This window comes from Chiroxiphia lanceolata, chromosome 5, assembly GCF_009829145.1.
Source record: "Chiroxiphia lanceolata isolate bChiLan1 chromosome 5, bChiLan1.pri, whole genome shotgun sequence".
Lineage (NCBI taxonomy): Eukaryota > Metazoa > Chordata > Aves > Passeriformes > Pipridae > Chiroxiphia > Chiroxiphia lanceolata.
This window is the reverse complement of record NC_045641.1, coordinates 50223794-50247451: the sequence shown is the minus strand read 5'-3', so window position 1 is coordinate 50247451 and position 23658 is coordinate 50223794. Positions and strand designations below refer to the sequence as shown.

General features: G+C 55.8%; 1 protein-coding gene across 1 annotated transcript; it reads right to left on the bottom strand.

Moving 5' to 3' along the window:
- Window positions 1-582: 582 nt before the first annotated feature.
- SHISA8 (shisa family member 8) lies at window positions 583-10259 on the bottom strand. Its single transcript, XM_032689592.1, has 4 exons — window positions 9434-10259; window positions 2125-2249; window positions 1880-2020; window positions 583-1388 (listed from the first exon to the last, which is right to left on the bottom strand). The coding sequence occupies exons 1-4, from the start codon at window positions 9979-9981 to the stop codon at window positions 1072-1074; spliced, it is 1131 nt and encodes a 376-aa protein (XP_032545483.1). The 5' UTR covers window positions 9982-10259; the 3' UTR covers window positions 583-1071.
- Window positions 10260-23658: the final 13399 nt, after the last annotated feature.

Here is a 23658-nt window from a genome sequence, read left to right as displayed (position 1 = left end):
CACCCAACAGCTGCTCTTAAGCAGAAGTGAGCTTGAAATGTCCTTTAGAGACATAAAACCTTGCAGGCACCTTGGGAAGCTGTCAGTCCTTTGTCTGGATAACCTGAAGAACAGAGCTGTACAGTTTGCAACAAAAGATGATCCTTTGGTGGAGCAAGTGTGGTGTCTACATGCTCCTTTGGAAACAACTCAAGAGGCTGATGGCTTGAGCAAAGCCAAGCAAGGTAAAGCTATGCCAGAAACCTGCAATTTTAGGAGCATCTCTATGTGATGAAAGCTGTTAGCTGACCTTGGTTTAGAATAATGTCCTTTCACTCCATCTCTTTGTTTCTCTGCTCCCCCTGGTAAAACTCTGTCAGAACCATTAAACTTCAGACAGAGGAGATCTCGTTTTTGTGTAGCAGCTCGAAGGGTTTTGTGGTTGGGCCTGGAAGCTGTGTTCCCACTCTGACCCCCATTGGGGGGGTTCCCCAGGCCCTGTGGGAGTAGGCTTTGCACTCTGCTGCCCCTGGGGAAGGTGGTGGGGTTTTGGGAGCAGTGTGGAATTCCCCAGCCAAACCATACCAAGGCCATATGGTTTAATGTATTATTTATTGACAAGATGGAGGCTGGGGCAGTGGGAAAGGGGAGGCTGGGGAGGGAAAGGGGCTGCTGGGCTTTACTGGCAGCACCGGGCTGGTGCTTTGAGTCCATTGCTCTTCCCCCCACCTGCTCACTGGAGCTAGGTTCGGGGTGCCTGGCCCAAGCAGGATGTCTTCCCAGTCTGTCCAGCATTGGCCCCTGTCCCTTGAGCAGGGTACTGCTCTGTCAGTGTGCTCCCAGCTCAGCCTCTTCAGGGGGCGGGCTGAGAATGGCTGAAACTTGTTGCCCGGATGAGACCCCAATGCCTCCTCGATGGTGAAGTGCAGCCAGCAGTCGCCATCCCTGGAGGGGAGGAAGGACGACGCGTCTCCCCCTCTGGCCAGCGTCGCAGTTTACGTAGATCCTAGGATGCTTTGCTCTAGTGGTCTGCCCCCGAGGGCAGCAACACCCAGGTGAGGGGGCAGCCCCAGCCCCTGGCAGTGCTGGTTGTCAGACGGTGACCTCAGTCTTGCTGTTGGTGGCGAGGTGCCGGGGGTGCTGGCTGTACAGTGGGGTGGAGGGGCCGAAGGCCTCAGGTGGCCCCTCGGGGCGCAGAGTGGCCAGGCCTGGCCGGTGGGGGCCGCGATGGGGGGCCCCCTCCCAGCCCCCTGGGAAGACCAGGCTCCCTGGCAGCTTGGGGCCCTTGGCCTTGGGCAGGGGGCAACCCTTGGGCAGCACTGGTGTCTCGGTGGGTGGGAAGGGCAGTGTGCTGGCGGGGGGCGTCTCCAACCCCCCGAATCGCCTGTAGAAGTCCTCGGAGGCGCTCTCTGTGGGGACAGGTGTGGGGTGTCACCCCTGCAGGGACACCCACTTCTGCTGGTTTGGGGGGACCAGGGAGGGTGCACTGGTTGGGAAGGCTGGGATGGGGCTGTGGGAGGTATCCTGGGTACTGATTGGCTGGGGACTGGGGGGGGATCTCAGCAATGAACTGGCTGGGGAGTGCAGTGTGTCCATATGGATCCCGAGGTCTGATGGGGTGGGCAGTGCTTCAGGTCTGTGTGGGATCCTGGGTGACTGGCTGCGAAGTGCACTGGATCCATGGGAGACCCTAGACACTGACTGACTGACTGGGCAGCACAGCAGGCTCGTGGAACAGTGGAGGAGCTGCAGAGTTTCTGCTATGAGCAGCCACCCCGGGAGCCCTGCGAAACTGGGAGGCTTGTCCTGTCCATGCTCCCCTGTGAGCCCCATGCCCCTCCCCACTCGTCTTGCTGGGTCCCCCTGCCACCACCCCACCCCACACGGCAGCAGCACTCACCTCCAACCTTGAGGGTGGTGTAGGAAGTGTAGTCTGAGGCTGACAGGGCCAGGCTGCTGGCCAGCGGCAGGCGCTTGCTGTGGCTGTGGGGCCGCCCCAGTGAGGGAGCAATGGCCACCGCATTGTTCAAGGGCAGCTTGTCTGGAGGGGCAGAGGCAGGTGGGGGCTCAGCCACAGGCTATAACCTCCTGCTGCCTTTATCCACCCAAGGGAACTTATTTTTCCCCACCACACTAGCACCTTACCTGTGCTGTTTCTGGGGGGCCCCCGGGCCAGTCCCTCACCCAATGGGACCTGCACACCCCCCATGAGGCTGTCCATGTTCTCAGAGGGGCTCTGGCCTGGCTGCTTCAGCAGGTCTGTCAGTGTCCTGGGAAAGGGATGAAAGGGCTGTTAGAGCAATACCCTGTTCCCCTCGGCCCCCTAATGCATCCTGGCCCTGAATCGTGCTCTTTGGAGGCAGAGCCGGGCAGCCTGGGGCTAGGAAATGGCTGCCGGGAGCCAGGATGCACCCAGGGTCCTAACCCAGCTTTTGCAGGTGGGCTAGTGAGCCCCACCTGAACAGTTAATTGGGATCAGACTGGGGCTGAGCCCTCCCAGAGCCAGGGTTGTCAGTGGGTGAGGATGGTGAGGGAGGTGCACGGCTTGGAGCGGGGTTCAAGGGTCTGATGCACTGAGACAGAGGAACCTGATCTGATGGCAGCTGGAGCACCACTTTGGGGATGCTCCTCTGGAGTGAGAGCCTGGTATATGTGGGGAGAGGAAGCAACACCTCCACTCGAGTCCCTTTGAAACATAGAAGACCCTGAGGAAGGGATTAGAGAGGCCACTTGCACCCCTTTGGGGAAGGGGATGAACTAGCGACAGCCTCTGGTGCAGGCACTGTCTGTGCATAACACCCTCCTTGTAAGTAACAGCATTAAACATTAAACACCATTACATAAGATAGAGCCCTATTTCGTTTAACATTCATGGACGGAGATGCTGCAGTCCCACCGCGGTGTGCCGGCAATGTGAGAGTGAGGCATGCTGGCCATGCCAGAGTGGGGTACAGCAGTGGTGCCAGAGTGGGGCACACCAGTGATGCCAGAGAAAAATACACCAGCAGCGATAGAGGGAGCACAGCAGCAGTGCTGGAGCAGGGCATACCCACCTGCCACTGCAGCCTTTGGCAGCAAGTCCCAGGACAGGTTGGGATGCTCCTGCTGGTGTGGGACTTTGTAATGAGAAGACATGCCATTGCCCCTGCCTTGACCATCCCTGGGAGAGTGCAGGGGTGTCCACTTGGGGCTTTTTTTGGCTCCCTAATCCCCAGCTCACTGTCAGCGTGCCTCGCGCCTCGAAGGCTCTGGCTGGCTCATAGACGCACACTGGGAGCTGTGGTAGGAGCTGACGGTTAGCAAGTGGTTGGATGATAAAACAGCAGATTAAACTCAACATGCATAAATGCAAATGGGAGAGGAAGCGGGGAATAATCCTGACTTGGTAGATGTGTCAGCTCATGGCACCAGAGTGCTCAAAAACCTAGAGAATGTGGTACAGAGAATTGCCAGGAAAGGCAGTGAGAACAAGAGGGAAATCAACGTGTTGTGCCCAGGGGTGCATATGCTTGTGGGGCCCCTCATTTTCCCTCCCAGTTTGGCTCCAGTCAGTATCACAGGGCGATGGCAAGAGCAAAGCTACAAGGGAAGGTCACTTGCCCTTTGGGTTAATTTCACATCATTCTTGGGAAGCTTGGGGTAGCAACCCCTCTGGGATCACTTAATCTCCAAATGGGCCAAGAGGACAGTCATGGAGCTGAACAAATTGAAATGAGGGAGGAACAAACCCTGGCAGCTGACAGCTGGAAGGCAGCTTGGTGATAAAGGACCTGGGGATCCTGGTGGACACCAAGTTGACTATGAGCCAGCAGCGTGCCCTTGGGACAAAGGCGCTGCATGGTCTCCTGGGCTGCATTAGGCAAAGTGTTGCCAGTAAGTCTGAGGAGGGTGATCCTTCCCCTCTGCCCGGCACTGGTGAGGCCACACCTAGAGTGCTGGCTCCAGCTCTGGGCTCCTAAGTACAAGCTAGACATGGACATAAGGAAGGGCCACAAAGATGGGATTGGAGCATCTTTTACATGAGGAGAGGCTGAGAGAGCTGGGACTGTTCAGCCCAGAGAAGAGAAGGCTCTGGGGGATCTTATCAATGTAGGTGAGTATCTGAGGGGAGGGTGCAACAAGGACAGTGCCAGGCTGACAAGAGATGACAGGGGCAAAAGAAACACAGGAAATGCTGTTTAAACAGAAGAAACAACCTTTTTTCCTGCAAGAGTAGTTAAGTGCTTGACCAGGCTGCCTGAGGAGGCTGTGCCACCTTCATCCTGCAGCTATTCAAATCCTGCACCTCCCCAGGCCCCCTCCTGCAGTGGACTGACTCAACTAGGGTCCAGGCCAGGCCCAAAGAAACTCTGGGCACACGCATGGGTGGGCAGTGGGCTATGCCCAGGCAGGGCAGGGGGGAGGCAGGTCCCCCAAGGCCATGGGTGTAGGCTGTCAACACAGGGAGCTGCTGCCCTGTCAGCTCCCACCTTCCCTGGGGTGCACTGCACGCTGGCCCCCTCCCCACTGGATGCTGCCTGCTCTTGCCTGTCCCCAGGGCCAGCGCTCAAACAGGATTGTTTCAATGGGAAGTTCAATGCGATTTGACCTATTTTTTAAATTATTTTTTCTTTTCCTCGGGTCTATTTATGAAGCTTGAGCAATCCTTTATCTCTGACTTCCTCTCCAGATAAATCCGTCAATGCTCTTTCTCATAAACCTGCTCTCTGTGCTGACCACCCAGGGCGTGCAGATGATAACGATTAACAACAGCACGAGCAGCTCTTAATGAGCTACTCTGCCATGATGAGAAACGTTCATGAGCCCTCAGCACCAGCAACACCCAGATTCACCCTGCCCTTGCACCAGAAGTGGTGCCATAGGCTATGGGTGCCAGTAGGTCTCTCTGGGGCTGCACACCCTCCCTGGCTCATCCCCAGGTGGTGCAGGGCAGGGGAGGTAGACACAGAGGGTGACACCATCCTGAGGAGCTGCTGTCTCACCAAACAGGGTTTTGGGGGTTTTATGAGCCTCAGTCTGGTCCTGTGGCTGGAGGGCTTAGGGAAGCTCAGGCCACATCTCCCTAGGTCACCCGGTGGTCTGTGGCACCAAAATGGCTCTGGGGTGCAGGTGGAGGAAGGGAACGGAGAGCAGATGTGGCTTTAGACCTACACTGCTTGTCTGCAAAAAGCACAAATGAACAGCACCACTGAGGCCTCCATCCACCACCACCACCACAGATGTGGAGTACATGAGGCCATGTGTGAGGGTCGCCGGCCACCCAGCTTGCCTGAGCACAGCGTCAACTTGGTGGGCATGCAGCCACCTCCATGGTAAGCCTAGTTCTGCCAATGGGTACAACAAAGATGCCCCAAACCATCTTGGTGCGAGCCCTGAGACCAAGCACAGAGGCAGAGCCAGGAGCAGTGAAGATGGAGGCCGAGAGAGCTCCACGGCAGGAGCCACGCATGCAGCACTCAGTGCTCCTGAGCCATCCCCAGGGGAGGTTCCCGTGTGGGAGCAGGACCCAGGATCTGGCAGAACACCCCAGTCCAGGGGCTGACCCACTTTTGGGAGGCCCAAGCCCCACACCTGGCAAGCCCAACAGGAGAGAGGCTGCAAGTCCCTGCCAGGGGACAGGGAGTGAAGTGAGGAGACGAGTGCAGCCTGCAGAAGACAGGACAGATGATGGAGTGATGGATGAATTGATGTTGCCCTGAGCTGGAGTGAACCCCTGGAAGGGACACAGAAGGTGGCAGCCACTGGAGGAGCAGGGTGATGAGGTTTGGAGCAGAGGTGCAGCGTTGCAGGAGACACACAGCACATCACAGCTGCAGGCAGGCTGGCATCCCGGCCGGCCACACCACCTCCATGCCCAGTGAGAGCATAATCCTCACCTCCTGAGGTGGGGACATTTCCCACGGTTTATGGTGTGTCTGCTCAGGGCAAGAGGTGCCCATCTATGCAACTGAGCAGAATGGACACCGTGGGACACCTGTGCAGTGGGGCTGGGACTCTTAGGGACGCTCAGGAAGGCGTAGGGGTAGCAAGGTGTCTTTGCAAAACTGGAGTTGCAGTGTGGAGTAACGGAGCTTGGGCAAAGAACTGAGTGGTGGAAGTGAGCCTCCCTAGACATCACGTTCAGTCTAGGAACAGGGCTCCAGGTCTCCCTCTCTGCTGAGCTGGACCCCCTCTCATCCCCCAAAGAGCCAGGGCACCACTCCATGCTGCCTGCAAACACTTTTTCTAGGTCTTCGCCACCACATGCTACCATTGGCATTGACTGATTGACTTCAGGCATGGCCATGGACTTGAGCATTGTCAGAGAAATACCCAGTGCAGTTGGACGTACAGTGGGGTCAAGTCTGGGAAACCCCAAATAGCATGGGGAGACCTAAAGAGTGAAAAGCCAGCACTGCACACTCACCTACTGCAGCTGTCAGGGCACCTGCTCCTGATGGCTGTTTTTCCCCTCTTCAGAATCCTCACTACTCCCCAGGGGCCTGCTCTTTGCCCAACTCTTGCCACAGGGATGTCTGCCCCAGCTATAATCTTGCAATCCCCTCCCAGGAGGTTTTGGGGAGAGGTCTGGGGCACGTGCCTGCTCTCGTGCAATGGGCACAGACAAATCCTTGCAGCCCCCAAGGACCCAACGTCCCCGGAGATCCGGGGACTGAAGAAAAACACAGGCAGGTGTTCTTGACTCAACACAGGGTTTGGCCAGGCTAAGTGAGTGCTGGGGATGGATGCCAAACGTGAGCCGAGCAGGAAGGAGAGGGGAATGCTGGAGCTGCCATAAGGCCCTGCAGGAGGAAGGCGGATGAGGAGGGGAGGACAAATCAGGTAGCTGCAGTCACTAGAGCACCCACTTCCCTGGGTAGACCAGTACCCAAATCTGTGAGGAGATGTTGGAGGTGGCCAAGGCGTGAGGGTCTCAGGACAAGCTGGATACAGACTCAGGTGTCTCCATGAGGGAGGAGCTAGTGGACTTCCTGCACCTGGTCGCTCTTCCTGGATTTGGACCAGGACCAGAACCATGACAAACAACATCTGGAGGTGCAGAAGTAGTTGACCTTTCCCCCCAAGCAAAAAACCTTGGGGTGGGAGCCAGCAGTGGTGGGAGCCACCAAGGGCAGCACACAGTGCTCCCCAGGAACAGAAAAAACCCTGGTGGGAGGGAGGAACAGGAATGGAAACCAAGACGACCGTGCAACAGGGAGCTGGCCCAAGGCCATGATGCGGTGCCCAAGGAGCAAATGAGAAGCTCCTACCTGAGGCGCCGGGAGAGAGGCGTGGTGGTACTGCCCATCCCTTGGGCCATGCGTGGGTACAGGGACAAGGTAGGTAGAAATAGCCCTGCTCTCTCAGAGGCACCAAGACAAAATGTATTGTGCCAGCTCCCCAGGCTCACAATGGAATGGAGGTGACAGTGTCCCTTTTTTGGATGCCTATGCCATGTACCCAGCCTCTGGCACTGTCTCCATCAGCCCAGCACCAGGGAGGTCATGTCAGCCTGGTGCCTTGCCTGGTTCCTGGGGCTCTGCACCTGATGCACCACTCCTGCCCTGCCAGGGCTTGCCAGTCACCAACCCTGTGGAACCGAAGGCGCTTATGGCTTACACAGAAGGACACAGGTCGTGGAAGATGGCAAGACCTCTCCTGACTCCAGTGATGAAGGTGCCCTTCTGATTTTGTCCCACAAAGGTGCGTGAGGAAAACTCGCCTTCTCCCAATCTATATGCTAGTGCCCAAAAGATCTGCAGCTTCAGGGAGAACAGGCACCTATAGGAAAAATTCAGGCTTGTATGAGCAAGAAGGAGAGAGGACATGGGGAAACACACTGCTCCGACAGCACAGAATTGAGGCTACACGCAGAAAAACAGCCCACAGTGAGTGGCAGCAGTTCCACCAGTGTGTCTGGTGATGGGAGAAGGCAAGACCCCATGGCAGGGGATGAGGACCCGGGTCTGGGTGTCCCAGGGTCTGACCCCTCCCTAAGCACAGTATCTCATTCCCGGGAGGTGGGGGGGAACGACCAAAAAAAGACGCGGAGGCAGGCGAGTGGAAGGAGAGTCAGGAGGCTGGCGGAGGCCGTATTGATCCTGTCAAGGTGCCAGCGCTTCCTCAGGCAACGCGGGGGGAGGCGCGGGCACGCAGCAGCACACAGCCAGGCTCCCTGCCAAGGAGGGGGCACAGCTTGGATCCCCCCAAAACTGCCTCACATGTCTCAGAAGGGTCCTGTGACCCTCCTCCATTCCTCAGTATGACCCTCCTCCAAGCAAGGGTGGCCAGCCTCTGCTCCCCTGGGTGGGCGGAAGAAGTAGGGTGGATCTGGGAATAGAGTGCAGTGGGTTCGGTTGTGGGGTGCAGCACCCGTGGCTGCCCAAGTCCTAAACAGGCAGGGAAAAAAGGGTGCTCCAGGGGAAGGAGAGAGAGTGTCCATGCTGGGGGTTGCAATCAGGGCGGCTCCCTAATGATCCCAGTGATCATCATTTCCTCCAGCCCTGCTTTTTCTTTTTTTAAAAGCTAAAATCCCTTAACAAAATGGCATGAAAATGGGTTTCTCTCCAGACTCTATGTCCTCACTGGGAAGGTGCAAAGTAGAGCCCCAAAACGGGGAGAGAAGCGTGTATCAAGTAGGAAGAGAGGAAGATGTACCGATGGCCACAGCAGCAGGACAGGAGTTGGGAGAGACACAGGGGATCCCCAATGCCAAAATGTGCCTGACACCTTGACCTTCCCCCTGCCAGCCCTGTGCTCAGCCCCAGGAGTGGGCTGAAAAACCAGGAGCTGGAGCCACAGGGTATGGGGTCCAGGAAGAGACTGCCCAACTTTCTCTGCTGGAGAGTGAGCTCCAAGGAGTGTGGACTCCCCCTCACAAGGGTGATGTCCCACTCTGGTGCACAGAAGCAGACAGCAGGGCACACCCATGCACACACACACACAAGCTGGCGCAGCAGCCACAGAGGAGCTGTCTTTGCCACCTCCTCCCCCTATACTGCCAGTGAGGCTGAGACCAAGGGGACTGCAGTCCAGAGTCACCCCATACATAGTCAGACCATAGTCTCACCTTCCACGGACATTGGAAACCACAGATTTGCTTTGGGGGGAAAAGCCACATCCTGTAGTTCTCATGTCACCCACCCCACCGGCTGGTGGGTTGGCACTCCTGAATCAGGGACATGCCTCCTCAAGAGATGGAGCAGATCATTTTGGGAGGGGATGGGTGTACGACCACCCCTACTTGTGGAGGCTGTCCTGGCTGGCAGCCCCCCCTGCCAGGACAGGTTGGGGAGCTGCAGTCAACCCAGCCCCTGGTGTCTCAGCATGCCAGGACAGGGGGTTTGGGGATCACCTCACCCTCTTGGCAGTCCTAAGGTGAAGCCAGGGCTCACCCTACGCAGTGGGCTGGGAACATGAGCTGGCACCCATGGGGAAACCGAGTGGGGCGGGTGGGGGTATCGGACCCCTTTACCTGGAGACGGTCATCTCTGTCTGGGGACCCTGTGCCTTCTCCAGGCCCAGCTTGGTGAAGATGCCCACCAGCACCATGATGGCCACCACGCCACAGATGATGTAGACGATCATGTTGGTCTTGTCACGAGTGGGGTCCTCGGGGGTCTCGTCCACCCGGGCTGGTGGCTGGCCCGTGTTGACCCAGTTGGGGGTGTCGTAGTTGGAGCAGCCACTCTGGTCCAGCCGCCTGGGCTTGAACTGACAGCAGAAGCGGTACCCGCAGGTCCCGCAGCAGTACTGGTAGATGCCGGCGTTGCAGTTGAACGGCGGGTCCCACTGCCCCATCACGTCGTAGTACCCACGGCAGCGGTCCCCCCCCGGTGGTGCCGCTCCGGTGGGCGCGGGGGCCGTGGTCTCCGGCGGCGGTGCCTGGCTGCTGTTCCCGCTCTCCCCGGGCCCCCCGGTGCTGGGCTCGCCGCTCCACACCCGGCCCGGCTCCAGCAGCACCAGGCAGCATATACCCACGACGTAGCTCGGCTCCATCCGCCCGCGGCTCCGGGGGGCCATCCGGGCGAGGTGGCGAGTTAGAGCCGCTCGCCCAGGACCGGCCGCATGGCCGCCGAACAGTCCCGGTGGAGGAGAAGCGGGCTGGGGAAGAGGGGGGCGTAATGGAGGGAAGGCAAAAAAGGGTGGAAAAAAAGAAGTGGAGGGGGAGGAAAGTGCGAGGGGACGTACCCCCTCCCCGTCTCTCCCCAGATCGGCCGACGGGCAGAAATTCAAAGCAAGGGGCTAGGCGGGCGGCATGGGAGAGCCGCCGCCTCCCGCCGGCCGGGGAGGGGACGCGGCGGCGGGCGGCGGGAGCGGGCGGGCGGGCCGGGAGCCGGCGGCCGCTCCATCCCCGCGCCTCTGCCCGCGCTTCCCGGCACCGCGGTCCGCCGAGGAGACAGGAAGGAGAGGGAAGAGAGAAGCAGCGAAAGCCCTTCGCACCAGGGCGGGAGGAGCAGGAGGAGGAGGAGAAGGAGGAGGAGGAGTAGTGCGGGGGAGAGAGGGAGGGAGCCGGCGCGGCCAGCGAGGCGCGGGGGGCTCGGCTCCCCCGCCGCCTGACAGCCTCCCGAGGAAACCGGAGAAGGTCCTTCACTGAGTCCTCTGCCAGGCTCCCCGCCGCCACGGGGCGGCAGGACACCCGCCCTCCCCGTCGGGCAGCCGCCGCGGGTGGCCGGGCACGAGTGGCACCCGTCCCACGCTGCCCATCTGCCCCCGAGCACGCCCCACCCCTGCCGCGGGATCCCCACTCGCCTGGGCGGGGGCTGCGAGGCCGCAGGCTGGCACTTCGGGGTGCAGGAGGGGTGTATGCTGAGGTGACAGAGCACCCGGAGTGGTGGGGTGCTCTCCTGCAGCCCCACAGCTAGGGGACACGCGAGGAAGGGGGGAAAGCAACAGTCTCAGTCCCTTGTGAACATCAGAGCATCTCCCAAGGGGAGTTGTGCACGGGGGGCTGCCGGATGAGCGATGTGGGAGGCTACTGGGGCACTCTTAGGAACTCGTCCTCCCCAGAGCTGCAACGATTTTTAGTCAGCCACTAGCTGGCCCCATGTTTGGGCTTCAAAGTTCAGACCTCTCTGGGTGATGTGCAGCCACCACTCTGATCTCTGGCGGAGGCCACACATAAAGGTGGTATTCATCCTCACCGCCCGAGCTCCCCTCCCCGGAAGGGAAGGATTTGCTTTTCCTGCTCTGGGACCATTCCAGCAAGAGCTCAATGGGGGAAACTGAGGTGCCTTCGGGCCCCTTGCCCAACAGTAACATGTTGTACAGCCTGAACAAGGGCGGCTGTGGCAAGGGGCAATGTGACACATGGGAGCCGTGGCTGCAGCCTCATTGTCTCTGGACAGTCCTGAATCCTGCACCAGGGAAGGGCAGCAAATCCAGCACCACCACTGCCTTCTTGGGCATATAATTCCCTCCATGCTTAATGAGAGAGAAGCTGAATACTGCCTTGTCCTTTCTTGCCCTGTTGGAGCTCTAACCTGAAGAACGGGGCTGCCTTTGTGCTGCACAGTGCCAGCACAGGAGATCCCAGCCCCCAGGCAAGGAGTGATACAAAAAGACATTGTAATGATGGAGGTGGGATTAAACAGGTCGGGGAGGCTCAGCTCCGTCTGACAGGTACCTCCAGGACGACACTGAAGCCCCACAGACCAGCCTGTCCCCAGGACCCATGCCTTACCTGCCACACCACAAGTGGCAGGCTGAGAGTCTCTCACGGGATGAAACACTCCGATATCATCCTGCCTGTGCATCATGGCGGTGCAATGTTTCGGGCGGGAGCTTTGCACAAACAGCTTCCCCCCACAGCACTGTTGAAACACTGCTGTGCTTTGCTCGGAGACGGATTTAGGGGATAAAATATCCCTTCCCCAGTCATCAAGCCTGAGTCCTACAGACCCCCGGCCGCTTCCCATCTGGAGGCTGGCAAAAGTCAAAGACATTGAAAACATGGATGGGGAGAGCAGCTGGAACCCGGGACATGTCCGATCAGCCCCCAGTGCCGCAATCTAATAGAGATCCATTAGGTAAGGTAGCTCGTAACCTCCAGAGCTTCCTGAAAGAGATAAAAAGCCAGTGAGGCGGAAGAAAACTGCGCTCCTCCAAAAGCCACACTTTCCCTGGATCTCGGAGGGGCTCCCTGATGAAAGGCCCCACCGCCTGGAAGTTGCAGACATGGGGGTCGTTAGCACTAATAGCTAACATCAGCATCGGCCTTGAGAGAAGCTGCGCAAGCAAAGTTTGCTGCTGCCCAGGTAATGCCAGCAATCGTTTCCCAGGCACCGGGTGATTGCTCCCGACGTGTGTGCGAGCAGAGCCGCCCCGGGGGCTCCGAGGGTTTAACAGGCTGTTAACAAGCAGAGCGAAAAACTGGCCAAAATCGGGGAGTTTGCTGGAAAATGATTGCCTGGCGTGACCTGGGAGAAACGGTACGGTTTTAAGGGAGGGGGGAGGATGCTTACTGAGTGTGAAGCAGCCGATTTAAAGGGTCTCTCAGAGCGAGAAGGAGAGAGGACGAGCGCTCGCAGGCGTTAGCTGCGTGCACCAACCCAGAAGGAAACCAAACCCAAGGGCATGGTGCGGAGGAGCACCCTCCCGGCACGTCCCCGGCGCGCAGGGCCGGCAGGGGCTGGCTCCGTGCAGTGCTGGCACCAGGGGCTGCAGCCTGCAGCTCTGCTGAGCCGTCAGCTCATCTTCGTCAAATAAGTGCCCAGCCACTAGCTGCATCCCCAAAGGGAGGGGGCTGCGCGAGGGAAATCCTATAGCCCGGCACCTACACTCTCGCGTCCCTGAGAATCAGTGGCAGGACCCGCAGGAAAATTCAGGTCAGCAGGGACCTCCGGAGAAAAAGCGAAGGACGTGCTTGCAACATCCGCGGGCACTTCTAGGAGCGGCAATTTGGGAGAAGAGCTCCGTTAGGCTTTGACCATCAGCCCTGGAGGATGTCATGGAAATATTCCCTGTAGTGACAATGCCACCCGGACTACAGAAGGGTGTCTCTGTGCTTGCAGAAATAGGATACGGGCGGTTCAACACCGAGTGGGGAGGGATACACCGAGCGCTGACACTGTAAACAGATTGTTTCTGGCAGGGCACGGTGATCTGGAGATCTTCTCTGTCACAGCCAGAGAGCCCGACAGACCCAGATCCCTGCTGATCATGGGGGTGCAAGCCTGGCAGAGCTGCCAGGCTCTTGCCTGAGGAGGAGGAGGGAGCCATCAGCAATGTGAAGCAAAGCAATGGGAGCCTCCCTGAATGTGCGAGATTTTGGGGTGCAGTCAGCTTCTGAGGAAAGCCAACAGAGGGTGTTTGGAATCCCAAAGCTACCCAGGGAGTCCCTCCTAGGGAACCAGAGACATTTTCCCCGAAAAGTGATTTTTACCGTGACATATTTTCATGAGCTGGTCCCTGGGCTGAGGGGTGAAGAGAGGAAAGGATGCTGCTGTGGGGTGGATGCTCCACACAGAAGGGCTGTGCTGGGATAGAAGGGCCCTGGCACCTCCTGCTCGTATGCTGAGGAGTGCTGCCAGAGTGGGTTTTACTGCTTGCAAATCAGCAGCTAACACCCGACATCAGCCGGGAAGAGCTGAAAGCGAAAGAAGGCTGTCAGGAGAAGCTTTCAGCACGCACTGTGATGCTGTCCCCTGTCTGACGGCAAAGGAGAGGCAGACCTTCTTCCACTGTCCCTGGGGGTATATGGGGTGCTGATATCCCCTGCACCTCCCACCATCCTCCAGGATACACCAGAGAAACCTGTTCCCCTCCAAAACTTCAGCTACTGAAGCTGGTTATGTTCCAGCCACGGCTAGAGCTGCGGAAGAGTCTGTCCTTGCATTTGTCAGGGAAATTTCTTTGGCCATCAGCATCCCGCTGGGAAGTTCTGAGTTTTCTCGGATCCATTGTCTAGGACTGGGATAAGGAATCTCTGGGGTCAAGTGCTGGGCTAACATGGGCTAACATGCTGTTCCCCTCCACATATTGTCATGGGCTCAACAGATTGGGGAACCCAAAGGAGATCTTGGGCTACTGGTGTCAGAAAACTAAAGCAGGGGGAAGTTGAATGCACTAGGAGAGGCACAGGGATGTGGTGGCTGAGCCCAGAGCAGTTCCCATCCAACCTATTTCCAGCCCAATGTGCACAAGGGTTTTATTCCCCTGCCTGTGCTTGATGGTCTGGCTATAAAACGGCTGTAAAAGAACAACTGTGCCTCATAACAGCTTATAGAGAACATAGAAGCATATGTCCCTTTACCATTACCATCATAATTGCAAACATTCAAAAGTTGAGATTTGCAAGCTTCCAGCTTCCCAAAGGCGGATGGATTCGAATCCAAATGACATCCAGAGGAATCGTGAGAAAATCAGCTCAAAGCAACGGCTTATTTTTAATTTATGCCACAGTATGGGCAAGCAGGATCTGGCTGGCAGCCTGAGCTCCCTCAGCTGCCACTCAGAGGGCAGCCATGCCCCCAGATACAGCCGCAGAGACCCACAAGCATCAGCTGTGACCCCCAGGCTGGCTGCATATGGACTTTGCATTTAGGATTAAACCTGGAGACAGTATTGGTAAATGCTCTACCTGTGCAGGCACACTCAGTACCCATCATATCACTGTCCCAGGAGTTTTGCCAGCAGTCTGGAGACTGTTTTGTGGATGGGTGCAGGGTCTTTGCAGCCCTCTTTACAAACATCTGAGCTTCAGGGCAGGCAGGAGGATGTTGGATCCAAAACTATCCCCTCACCAGTGCCTGCAGGCAGAGTGGGAGCAGCCCAGCCTCAGATCTCCCTTCCACAATGGGCTTGTGCAGCTCATCCTTGCCACTATCCTGGGTAGAGCCTGAGCATCCTCTGCTTTCTTGTTTAAAGCAAGTTTCCACCAGTTTTTCAAGGATTAAAAGGCCCTATAAGCACTTGGAGGCAGTGATGCACAGCCCAGTTTACCCAGCACTGTGGTGGCTTCCCTGGTTACGTTCCCCCTCCCCACCCCCTCTGCTCTCAACCCTGACCACCCCTCATGCAAGGTGCTGATCCAAACTGCAATCATTTAGGGCAAAACACACTGAAACAGAGAAGGGATGAGAACAGCCATCCCCATGGGGGGAGTCTCCAGGACTGGGGCAAACAGCTGTGTGTGAAGGGGAGGTCTGCCAGAGCTAATGGGAGGCAGCGGGGCCAGCTCTGGGCTGCTTTTGCCTACTGTGGAGCACTAAAAACCAAACTGTGGCAGCAAAAGGAACCCAACCCCCCCTGCTTGATTACCTGAGACGGTGATGGTGGCAGTGAGCTGTTGGTGTTTGCTGGGATGGGGGATTTAGGGCGCCTGTTCCGGCGGCTGAGGCAGGGTCTGCAGGAGGAGGCCATATGGCCAGGAGCAGCGTGCTGCGTGCTGTCCCGGCGTCAGACCAGCAGCAGCGGGCAGAGCCTTTCCTAGGGAAGGGCAGCCGTGCCAAGCACAGGCTCTGGCACAGGTGCCGGCCGGCTGCCAGGTACACTCAGGTGCTGCGGGTGGCTTGGAGCCTGCAGGGCGGCATGGCATGGCGGGATGCTTCCGTGCAAACCAGCTGTCCCTCCTCATCCCCTGGAACCAGGAGACATGTAGGGGCTTGTGACCCCTACCCAGCACAGGTCTGGGCCAGGTGTATGTAACTCTGTAGTTGTAGCAGGGTGTAAGTGTTGATGAAATCTTTTCTTCTACAAGGACATTTCAACATGGAAACAGGACGTTTCTAGTGGGACATTGGCAGCAGGAGCATATCCACCTCCTCTTCTGCCTGCTCTGCCCTGTACTAGGAGACAGGCTACTGCATCAGGGATGTGGAGGGGCTCAGCATCCTCCTCCTCTCATGAGAACCCCTTTTCCAGCACAGGCTGACTCCAGACTTCCTACTTCTTCAATTTCTTGAGATGCAAAGGGGTGAAAAACCCATCAGGGAAGTGTCCTGAGAAGGAGGGCCTTCGGGCAGACATCAGGGAAAGCTTGTGACCAGAACAGGGCAGGAAAGGTCCTTAATTAAAACCAGGGAAAGGGAGGGGAGGCCCAGAGTATGAGGCTTGCTTTTCACATGGCAGAGAACAAGAGTGAACAAGAAGGTAAAGAGAACACAGAGGTATGGCTATGCAATCTCCATGCATCACCTCCACAAAGAGCAGTGTGTTGCCTTTGGGACCATCACTTTCCTCCAGGTGCCCTTCCACAGGCACTGGTACATGCCAGGCTGCCTCTTCCCCTTTCTAGCAGTGGACTGCAGGCTCTGTTTGCCCTTGGCTTCCCGAGTGGTCCCAGGATGTATGTGCTTTCCCTTTGATGTCTCTTTTCCTCGGATTACAGAGGAAGGAGAGGGCTTTGCTGTCAGAGGGCTGACTGTGGGAGTCTGCCCGCTGGGAGTCTGTGGGCTCTCGAGCCAGCTTCGTTTTGGCATGATCCGCCTTTGCAAGTGAGACCTGCTGAAGATGGCCCAATCCTATTAATGGCAGGGATTTGCTTCAGGTCTCCTACCATTACCCTGATGATATTCACTCTGCAATAAGCCTCTGTCTTTTGGGAGACTAAAAATCCAGCACGCTGCTTTCCCCTGTAGGAATTGTCCCTGTGCCATGCAAGCAGCAGCCTCGCTGTGGCAACCAGGAGTCACCTTGGTGCTCCTACCAGATATGTCATTTTCCTTCTGCCTCCCAAATCCCAACCTAAGGACAGGACAGATGCCACCAACAGCAGAGCTTTAGGTGAAACATGTCCTGTGTTTGTCACCTAGGAAAAGCAAATTAGTGACACGACATCTGGTGGGTGCACCCACCCCAGGAAAACAAGGGACCAGGGGACAGTGAAAAGTCCTGTGACCAAAGATGTAGGAAAAAAAGTGGAAAATGTTGGGGGAAAGAAGGGAAAAGAAAAAAGGAGAGATACTGGCTCCCAGCAAATAATTTCTGAAGATCTATGTGAGGTTCACAGAGTGCCCAAGCCAGATGAGGGGTTCCGTAACTACCTGCAGATCCACAAAGGACAGGGTAAGAGGGTTGATATGCAATGGGAGGAATAGGACTAAATTAAGAAGAACAGGAGAAAACCTGAAAATCCAGACAGTGAGATGTATGTGGCTATAGAAACGTCTCAGGCTGGAGCAAAAGAAGCATCGCTAAAAAGTACCAAAACCAGCAGAGTGGGATCAGAGTGTGGGATGTGACAGATCTGCTCTGACTTCTGCAACTGCCTGATCATGGCAGCAGCGTGCAGGTGGAAGGGACTGTGAAAACTCCTGTGTGTTGGCTGATACCATGGGCAGGGAAGGTGTGTGACCCAGCGAGGAGAGCTGTGTTCGGGTGTCCCAGGTATTAATCCTCACTCATCACTCCTCTTGGAGGACTAGTTCACAGTCTTATGGTTGTTGCAGAGAGAGATGTCCCTGATGTTCCCCAAATGGGGCTCTCACTGCTGGACATTCATCTTGTCACAAAAGCCCCTGGACACGCTGTGTGGTTGCCCTCTGGTGCTGCCCTTGGTCTCGCCCTTTGCTTTTTGCCCCTCATGCTCTGTTTCAGGATGCACCATCAGCCTTTTGCAGGCAGAGAATGATGATGGCCATACCCTGACTGGCAATGGGCTGGAGAAAGGAGTGTAAATGCAGGGATGTGGCTACCCTACTAGTTTTTAAAGCTTGCCAATATTTGTCGCAGCCAATGGAGGTAATTGCAAATAGGAGGAGAAAAATAAACTCTTGTCATCCCCCAGCAATGGGTTTTCCCTCCACCAACAGCAGCATGGAGAGCCCAGCAGGCTTGGGCCAGGTCTGAATTAGGTGTAAAAGCTCCCAGCTACCATCCTTTTTAAGGATGGAGCAGCTGGCAGGGATGGGGCAGCTGGCCCTGGAGAAGGGGAAGCTGCACACTGAGCTGGATGCTGAGAAGAGCTTGTCAGAGGGTCCTTTCACCAGAGTCCTCTCTGGGGCATGGGAAGAGGGAACCACACTCTGGGCAGAACCAAGCTGGCTCAGGAAGCTGCTTCTCAGCCTACCCCAGAGCTACCACGTTATCACAGATGTGTCACTGAGCACAGCATAGAATCATAGAATCAATCGGGTTGGAAAAGACCTCCAAGATCATCAAGTCCAACCCTTGATCCAACATCACTGTGGTTACTAGACCATGGCACTAAGTGCCACATCCAGTCTCATTTTAAAATCCTCCAGGGACGGTGAATTCACCACCTCACTGGGCAACCCATTCCAATGTCTGATTACCCTCTCTGTAAAGAATTTCTTCCTAATATCTAACCTAAATATCTAACCTAAACTTCCCCCGGCAGAGCTTAAGACCAAATCTTCTTGTCCTACTGCTGGTTGCCTGGAAGAAGAGATCAACACCCACCTGGATACAACCTCCTTTGAGGTAGTTGTAGAGGGTGATGAGGTCTCCCCTGAGCCTCCTCTTCTCCAGACTAAACCACCCCAGCTCCCTCAGCCTCTCCTCATAGGACCTGTGCTTGAGTCCCTTCACCAACCTTGTTGCTTCTCTCTGGACCTGCTCCAGCACCTCAATGTCCTTCTTGAACTGAGGGGCCCAGAACTGGACACAGTACTCCAGGTGTGGCCTCACCAGCACTGAGTACAGGGGAAGAATCACTTCCCTGGTCCTGCTGGCCACACTGTTCCTGATACAGGCCAGGATGCCACTAGCCTTCCTGGCCACCTGGGCACACTGATGGCTCGTGTTCAGCTTCCTGTCAATCCCAGGTCCCTCTCTGCCTGGCTGCTCTCCAGCCACTCTGTCCCCAGCCTGTAGCGCTGCATGGGGTTGTTGTGACCAAAGTGGAGGACCCGGCTCTTGGCCTTGTTGAACCTCATCCTGCTGGAATCAGACCATCTCTCCAGTTTATCCAGGTCCCTTCAAAGAGCCCTCCTGCCTTCCAGCAGATCAACACTCCCCCCTCAGCTTGGTGTCATCTGCAGATTTGCTAATGGTACACTCAATCCCCTCATCCAGATCATCAGTAAAGCCAGAAGCATCTCCTTATTTCTGCTCCCTTGGCATTTAGGAGACTGACACCAGATCTTGGGCCTCTGATTCTGGGAGGTGTGCAGGATACAGAGTGCTAAAGGTTTGCAAATGTAGGAGCTCTTTTGCACTGGTTTGCCCCTCTTGAGTGAAGGGTGGAGTCCCTATATTGTGGAGATGGCTGACAACTCAAGGCTGCTCTAGCTCAAGGAAAGAAGGAGAGACGCCCAGACACTTGCACCATTGTGCAGCAGGAAGGTGGTAGCTGCATCAGAGATACCAAAGGGCTCTTTGAAGGGACATGAGATGTTTTAGTATTGATCTCACATTTAGATGTTTTGGTCACATTTCCAGATTGTCCTTCAGCACTGAACAGGAGCTTGCTGGCTGCATGATGACAGTGGCCACCACCAGCCTGCCCTCATCAGGCAGCAGGAGCAGCAGGTGAAGGGGTGGCTGGGACAGCAGTGGCAGGGAAATGTCATGCCCTGCTGAGCAGCTGAATTGCAAAGACAAAAAAGCTCGGTCTTAAAAATTAGCTACACCTGAGTGGCCCTTCTGCTGTCTTCCACATCATCGCCAGAGACATTTCCCTGTTGCACCAGCTTTACCTCAGGGGATGGTAAGCCATGCTGCCCTCACCGCCACTCTCAAGCCACTTCCCCCTCTGACCGTGCAAGGCAGGCTTGGTAGCTTTAGAAATCGAAGGGGCTGGAACTCTGAAAGCCCTGGCCAGTTCCCCAGCCACACAAGTGCCCATGGGGCTCTGCCTTCATCAGAAAGACATGGATTTCTAGTCATCCTGCTCACAGAGAAAATACTTGAAAAGGTAAAACGGGTGTGGCCTGGAGGCTCAGGAGCTGGAGATGAAATAAGAAAAGTCCCAAAATTTCACTTTTTTCCTTCTTTTTGTTTTACTCTCACCATCTTTGTGCCAGTTTTTGACTTTCTACAGGCCTGGATCCTGCCCCGAGGTGCTGAGGGTAACACTGTGCCAGGACCCCCTGGGAGAGCTGCTGGTGTCCTAGGAGGATTTGCAGTCTCCTCCTGCAGCAAAGATACTTTCCCACAGTAGTGGAAGAGCTGGGCTATGACACCCATCCCTCTCCCCCTGCATATGGTGGGGGTCCTGGCCAGGCTTCCAGCCCCCCACTCTCCATCTGGTTCACACCAGCATGTGCATTCCCATCTGCACAGTGTGCCTGGAGCTGCAGGTCCTCTCTGGGACATCTCCCGATGAGCTGGTTCCCCTCCCTTCGCCTCTTCCCCAGGGCAGCCAAGCCGCGTGGCTCCATGCAAGAGCAGCAGGAGGACAGATCTGAGGAGACAGGAGGCAAACGAACTCCCTTAAATGTGATAGAGGCAACTGCCTGGTTCTGTCAGCCATTGCCCCCTCTGCCCCCTCCCCCCACACCCAACTTGTCTCCTGCTGTTTTTCTCTCTCTCTGGGTATAAGATGTCACAAGGATTAGGCCCAGATCTCCCCTGGGTGCTGCGCTCGCCCCCTGTTTCTCTCTTGAGGTGACCTTGGAGGCGAGTGTTGTCCCCTCCAAACTGGGTGTCGGCCACAAAGGCACCCACAGTGGAAATCGCACCCTTGAAATGCTAGGCACAAGCAGATGTGGAGCTGTGTTGTCACCCTTCATAAACAAACCCTGTAAAATGTCCTGGCCTGGTGACCAGCTAGCATTGCTGCTGGAAGAAGGATCGCTGCTCACAGAGTCAGCCAGGCTGCACCAGGGTAGTGGGGCTGGAGCCAGGGCAGGGGGAGATGCTCAGGCAGAGCCCTGTCTCCAAACCCTCCAAGGTTTCCTGCAGTTCTCAGGGTGGTTACCAAATGTGAGTCTGTGAAACATGGTGCTGGCACCATGATCACAAGATGCACAGGTGTGTGTGTGTGTGTGGTACTGACAGTGGGAGTAACAGCAGTGAGTGGCACCGTGTCCCAGGAAGATCACTGTCATTTTGGGGTCACTGATGTCAGATGATGTAGTGTACTACATCTGCTGCATGACCTCGCTGGCAGCAGATGCAAATCTCATGGGCTCTCCTAGTGAGTGTCATCTCGTTTCCAAAGTGGCTCAAAGGGACCATACTTGCCCCCCATGTCCCAGAGCCAACCCTGCCACCCTGTACCCATGTGTCCAAGGTATGTGAGATGAATGCAGTTTTCCTTCTACCTCTTTCCGCTGAGCATCCATCCACTACAACACACTGCCTCTGCCCATCAGGGCAGTCACCTTCCTCCCCACTGTCCCGGGAGAGAGCCCTTGTGACATGCAGCAACTCTGCAGTGGGGCTGCCTCCCTACCAGGCTTTAATGAGGAATTAATTGCAGATGACACTGCCTGAGCCAGGAAGTTCCCTCCTGGGTCTCCAACAGCATTTGTCCAGGATGGAGTGCAAGAGGAGAGAGAGTCAGTGCTGCTGGTACATGTGCTCCAAGACAGGCAGTGAGGGAACAAGGGCTGCTGCATCTTTATTCCCTCTTGACCCATTTAAAGCAAGCACCGGTGACTAAGGGAGCTGTCAGGAGGATAAAAATACCTCCCACATGTTCACTATGAAACCAAGGATAGAAATAGGGGTGCCATCACCTCTCTGGTGAGTGGTTGGGGTCACTCAGTGATTTGCAATCCTAAAAGTGGAGTCCCCCAGTGTCTCTCACAGCAAACATAATTACAACGGGGTCTTCTCTGCTAAGAGCCTCCTGTCATGCACCCTCCCAAAAGTCAGCTCCCTTGTAACCTCCCTTTCCTTCCTTGGGGCCAGAGCAATCAGAAAAAAAAAAAAAACAAACGCAAAGCAGTGGCTCTCCCTTACTTCCAGCAAAAAGAGAAAACCATTACACAAGGATGTTTTCCCTGCAGACCTCAGCCACACACATCACCACACTGCTGCTGAAATGTCTGTGTCGCTGCACTGCTTACCCCCCTGGGGTCAATCCCTGTGGGGATATGTCCCACTGCTGCTGGAGAGGACAGATCCTGGGGTCCTCCTCACTTCCCTGGCCTGAGCTGCTCCAGGCACCGCATTGCTATCTCATGGGAAAACATACAGGATTTTCTGAGTTGGTAGCAGGAGTCTGGTTCTGTCTTCCTGGCCACTCCACATTGGCATACTTGAGAGCTTTTGCACTTGGAGTAGGCTCAGCACATTGTTGCTTTGCAAGCAAGATTAACTAGAGACCAGCAACCACACCTGGTACCTGGCAGTTTATTTGCTCTTCTTCAGGTCACGCAGCTGGGTGCTGCTTTATTGAACCTTGGAAAACATCTTTTGCAGGCAGCAAAATATTGAATGAACCTGGTTTCTTAGCAAACCAAAAGGTCTTAAAACAAGCAACCAGGCTGCAGCAGATACCCCATCTGCTTGACTGCATCTAGCAGTTCAGGAGGGAAGAAGAACCCGTGCAGGAGGGTGCTGTTCCCAGGCTCACTGAGGGTAGCAGTTCTCACAGAGGGTAGCACAGAGAGGTGTCATGGGGAGACATCAGCCACTTTCCCTCTCTGGTGGGTGCAAAGCCCACTGACTGGGTGTGGGGAAATGGCTGGTGCGAGGCCAGGCATGGTTACCGAGACCTGTGGGTTCAAGGAGAAGACACTCAGACCTTGTGGAGTTTGTTAATAATTTGTCCATAAAAAGCCTGGGCCCTGGGGTGAGTTACAGCAAGGATCTGGCAAGCTCCAGGTCTCCCCCTCTTCCATCATCCCAAGCTCCCTGCCAGGAATGGAGAAGGCTTACAAAGCAGAGGGCAAGCAAGACTCTCTTGCCTATGGCTTTCATGATGTATCTCTAAAATCTGGGTGAGCATTAGCAGGAGACTCAGGCAGAGGTTTACAGGCACCAGCTGGTTGCACAGCATGCTGAGTGGGCAGTACCAAGAACCCAAACATTGCTGTCCCTGAAGGACTTGCTTCCTTGATATATCCACCCAGATATATAAGTAGATTGTGCAGGGCAATGCCTTAGTGCTAGTGAGGGTGTAAATTGGTCTCCTGGAGAATTAGAGTTATTGGGAAAAGCAGTATATGCTGAAATAGGCAGTCCTGCTTACTAAATCTGTAATTCCAGCTCTGGCTATATTTTCATCTTTCTAATAATATGTGCAAATATAGTAAGGATGAATCACAGGCTGCAAGGCTTCAGGGGTTTTTTTCCCCTCCTTTCTCTGCAAATCCATCATGTGGGGGAGAGGGGCATATGGAGAAAAAGAGCTCAGACCCAGGGGAGATCCTGTCCCAACCAAGTCTAAACCCATCCCCTTGCGCCTCTGCATGTTATCAATCCCAGCCAGGAGCAAGCAGTCCGTTCCACTCTGATTGCCTCCACCATTTCATCCCAGCAACGTAACACTCCTGCCCAGGATGTTTCTTTCCCAGGACACTCCTGAACCATTCCCAAACTAGTGGGTCTGTCCCATTCCTGTGTGCATCCCAGGGCTTGTACACCCCCACATCTGGATTTGCCTGCTGGGAATTTTTTGCTTTGTTGCAAGGACCTTTTGCAAATGTTAATGCTTTCTTTGCGCTGGAGAGCTCTTCGGCTGATCTGCCAGAACACATTTCACACGCTTCTCCTAAAATTATGCCCTTTGCTTTTCCCAGTGTTCAAGCTGAAGCAGAGCCCGGTGTGCCAGCGGCATGCAAGGAGAGCAGCTTGTCAGCTGTGCCTGTCTTCGGGGGCAGGGGAGCGAGGGGTTAAGCGCTG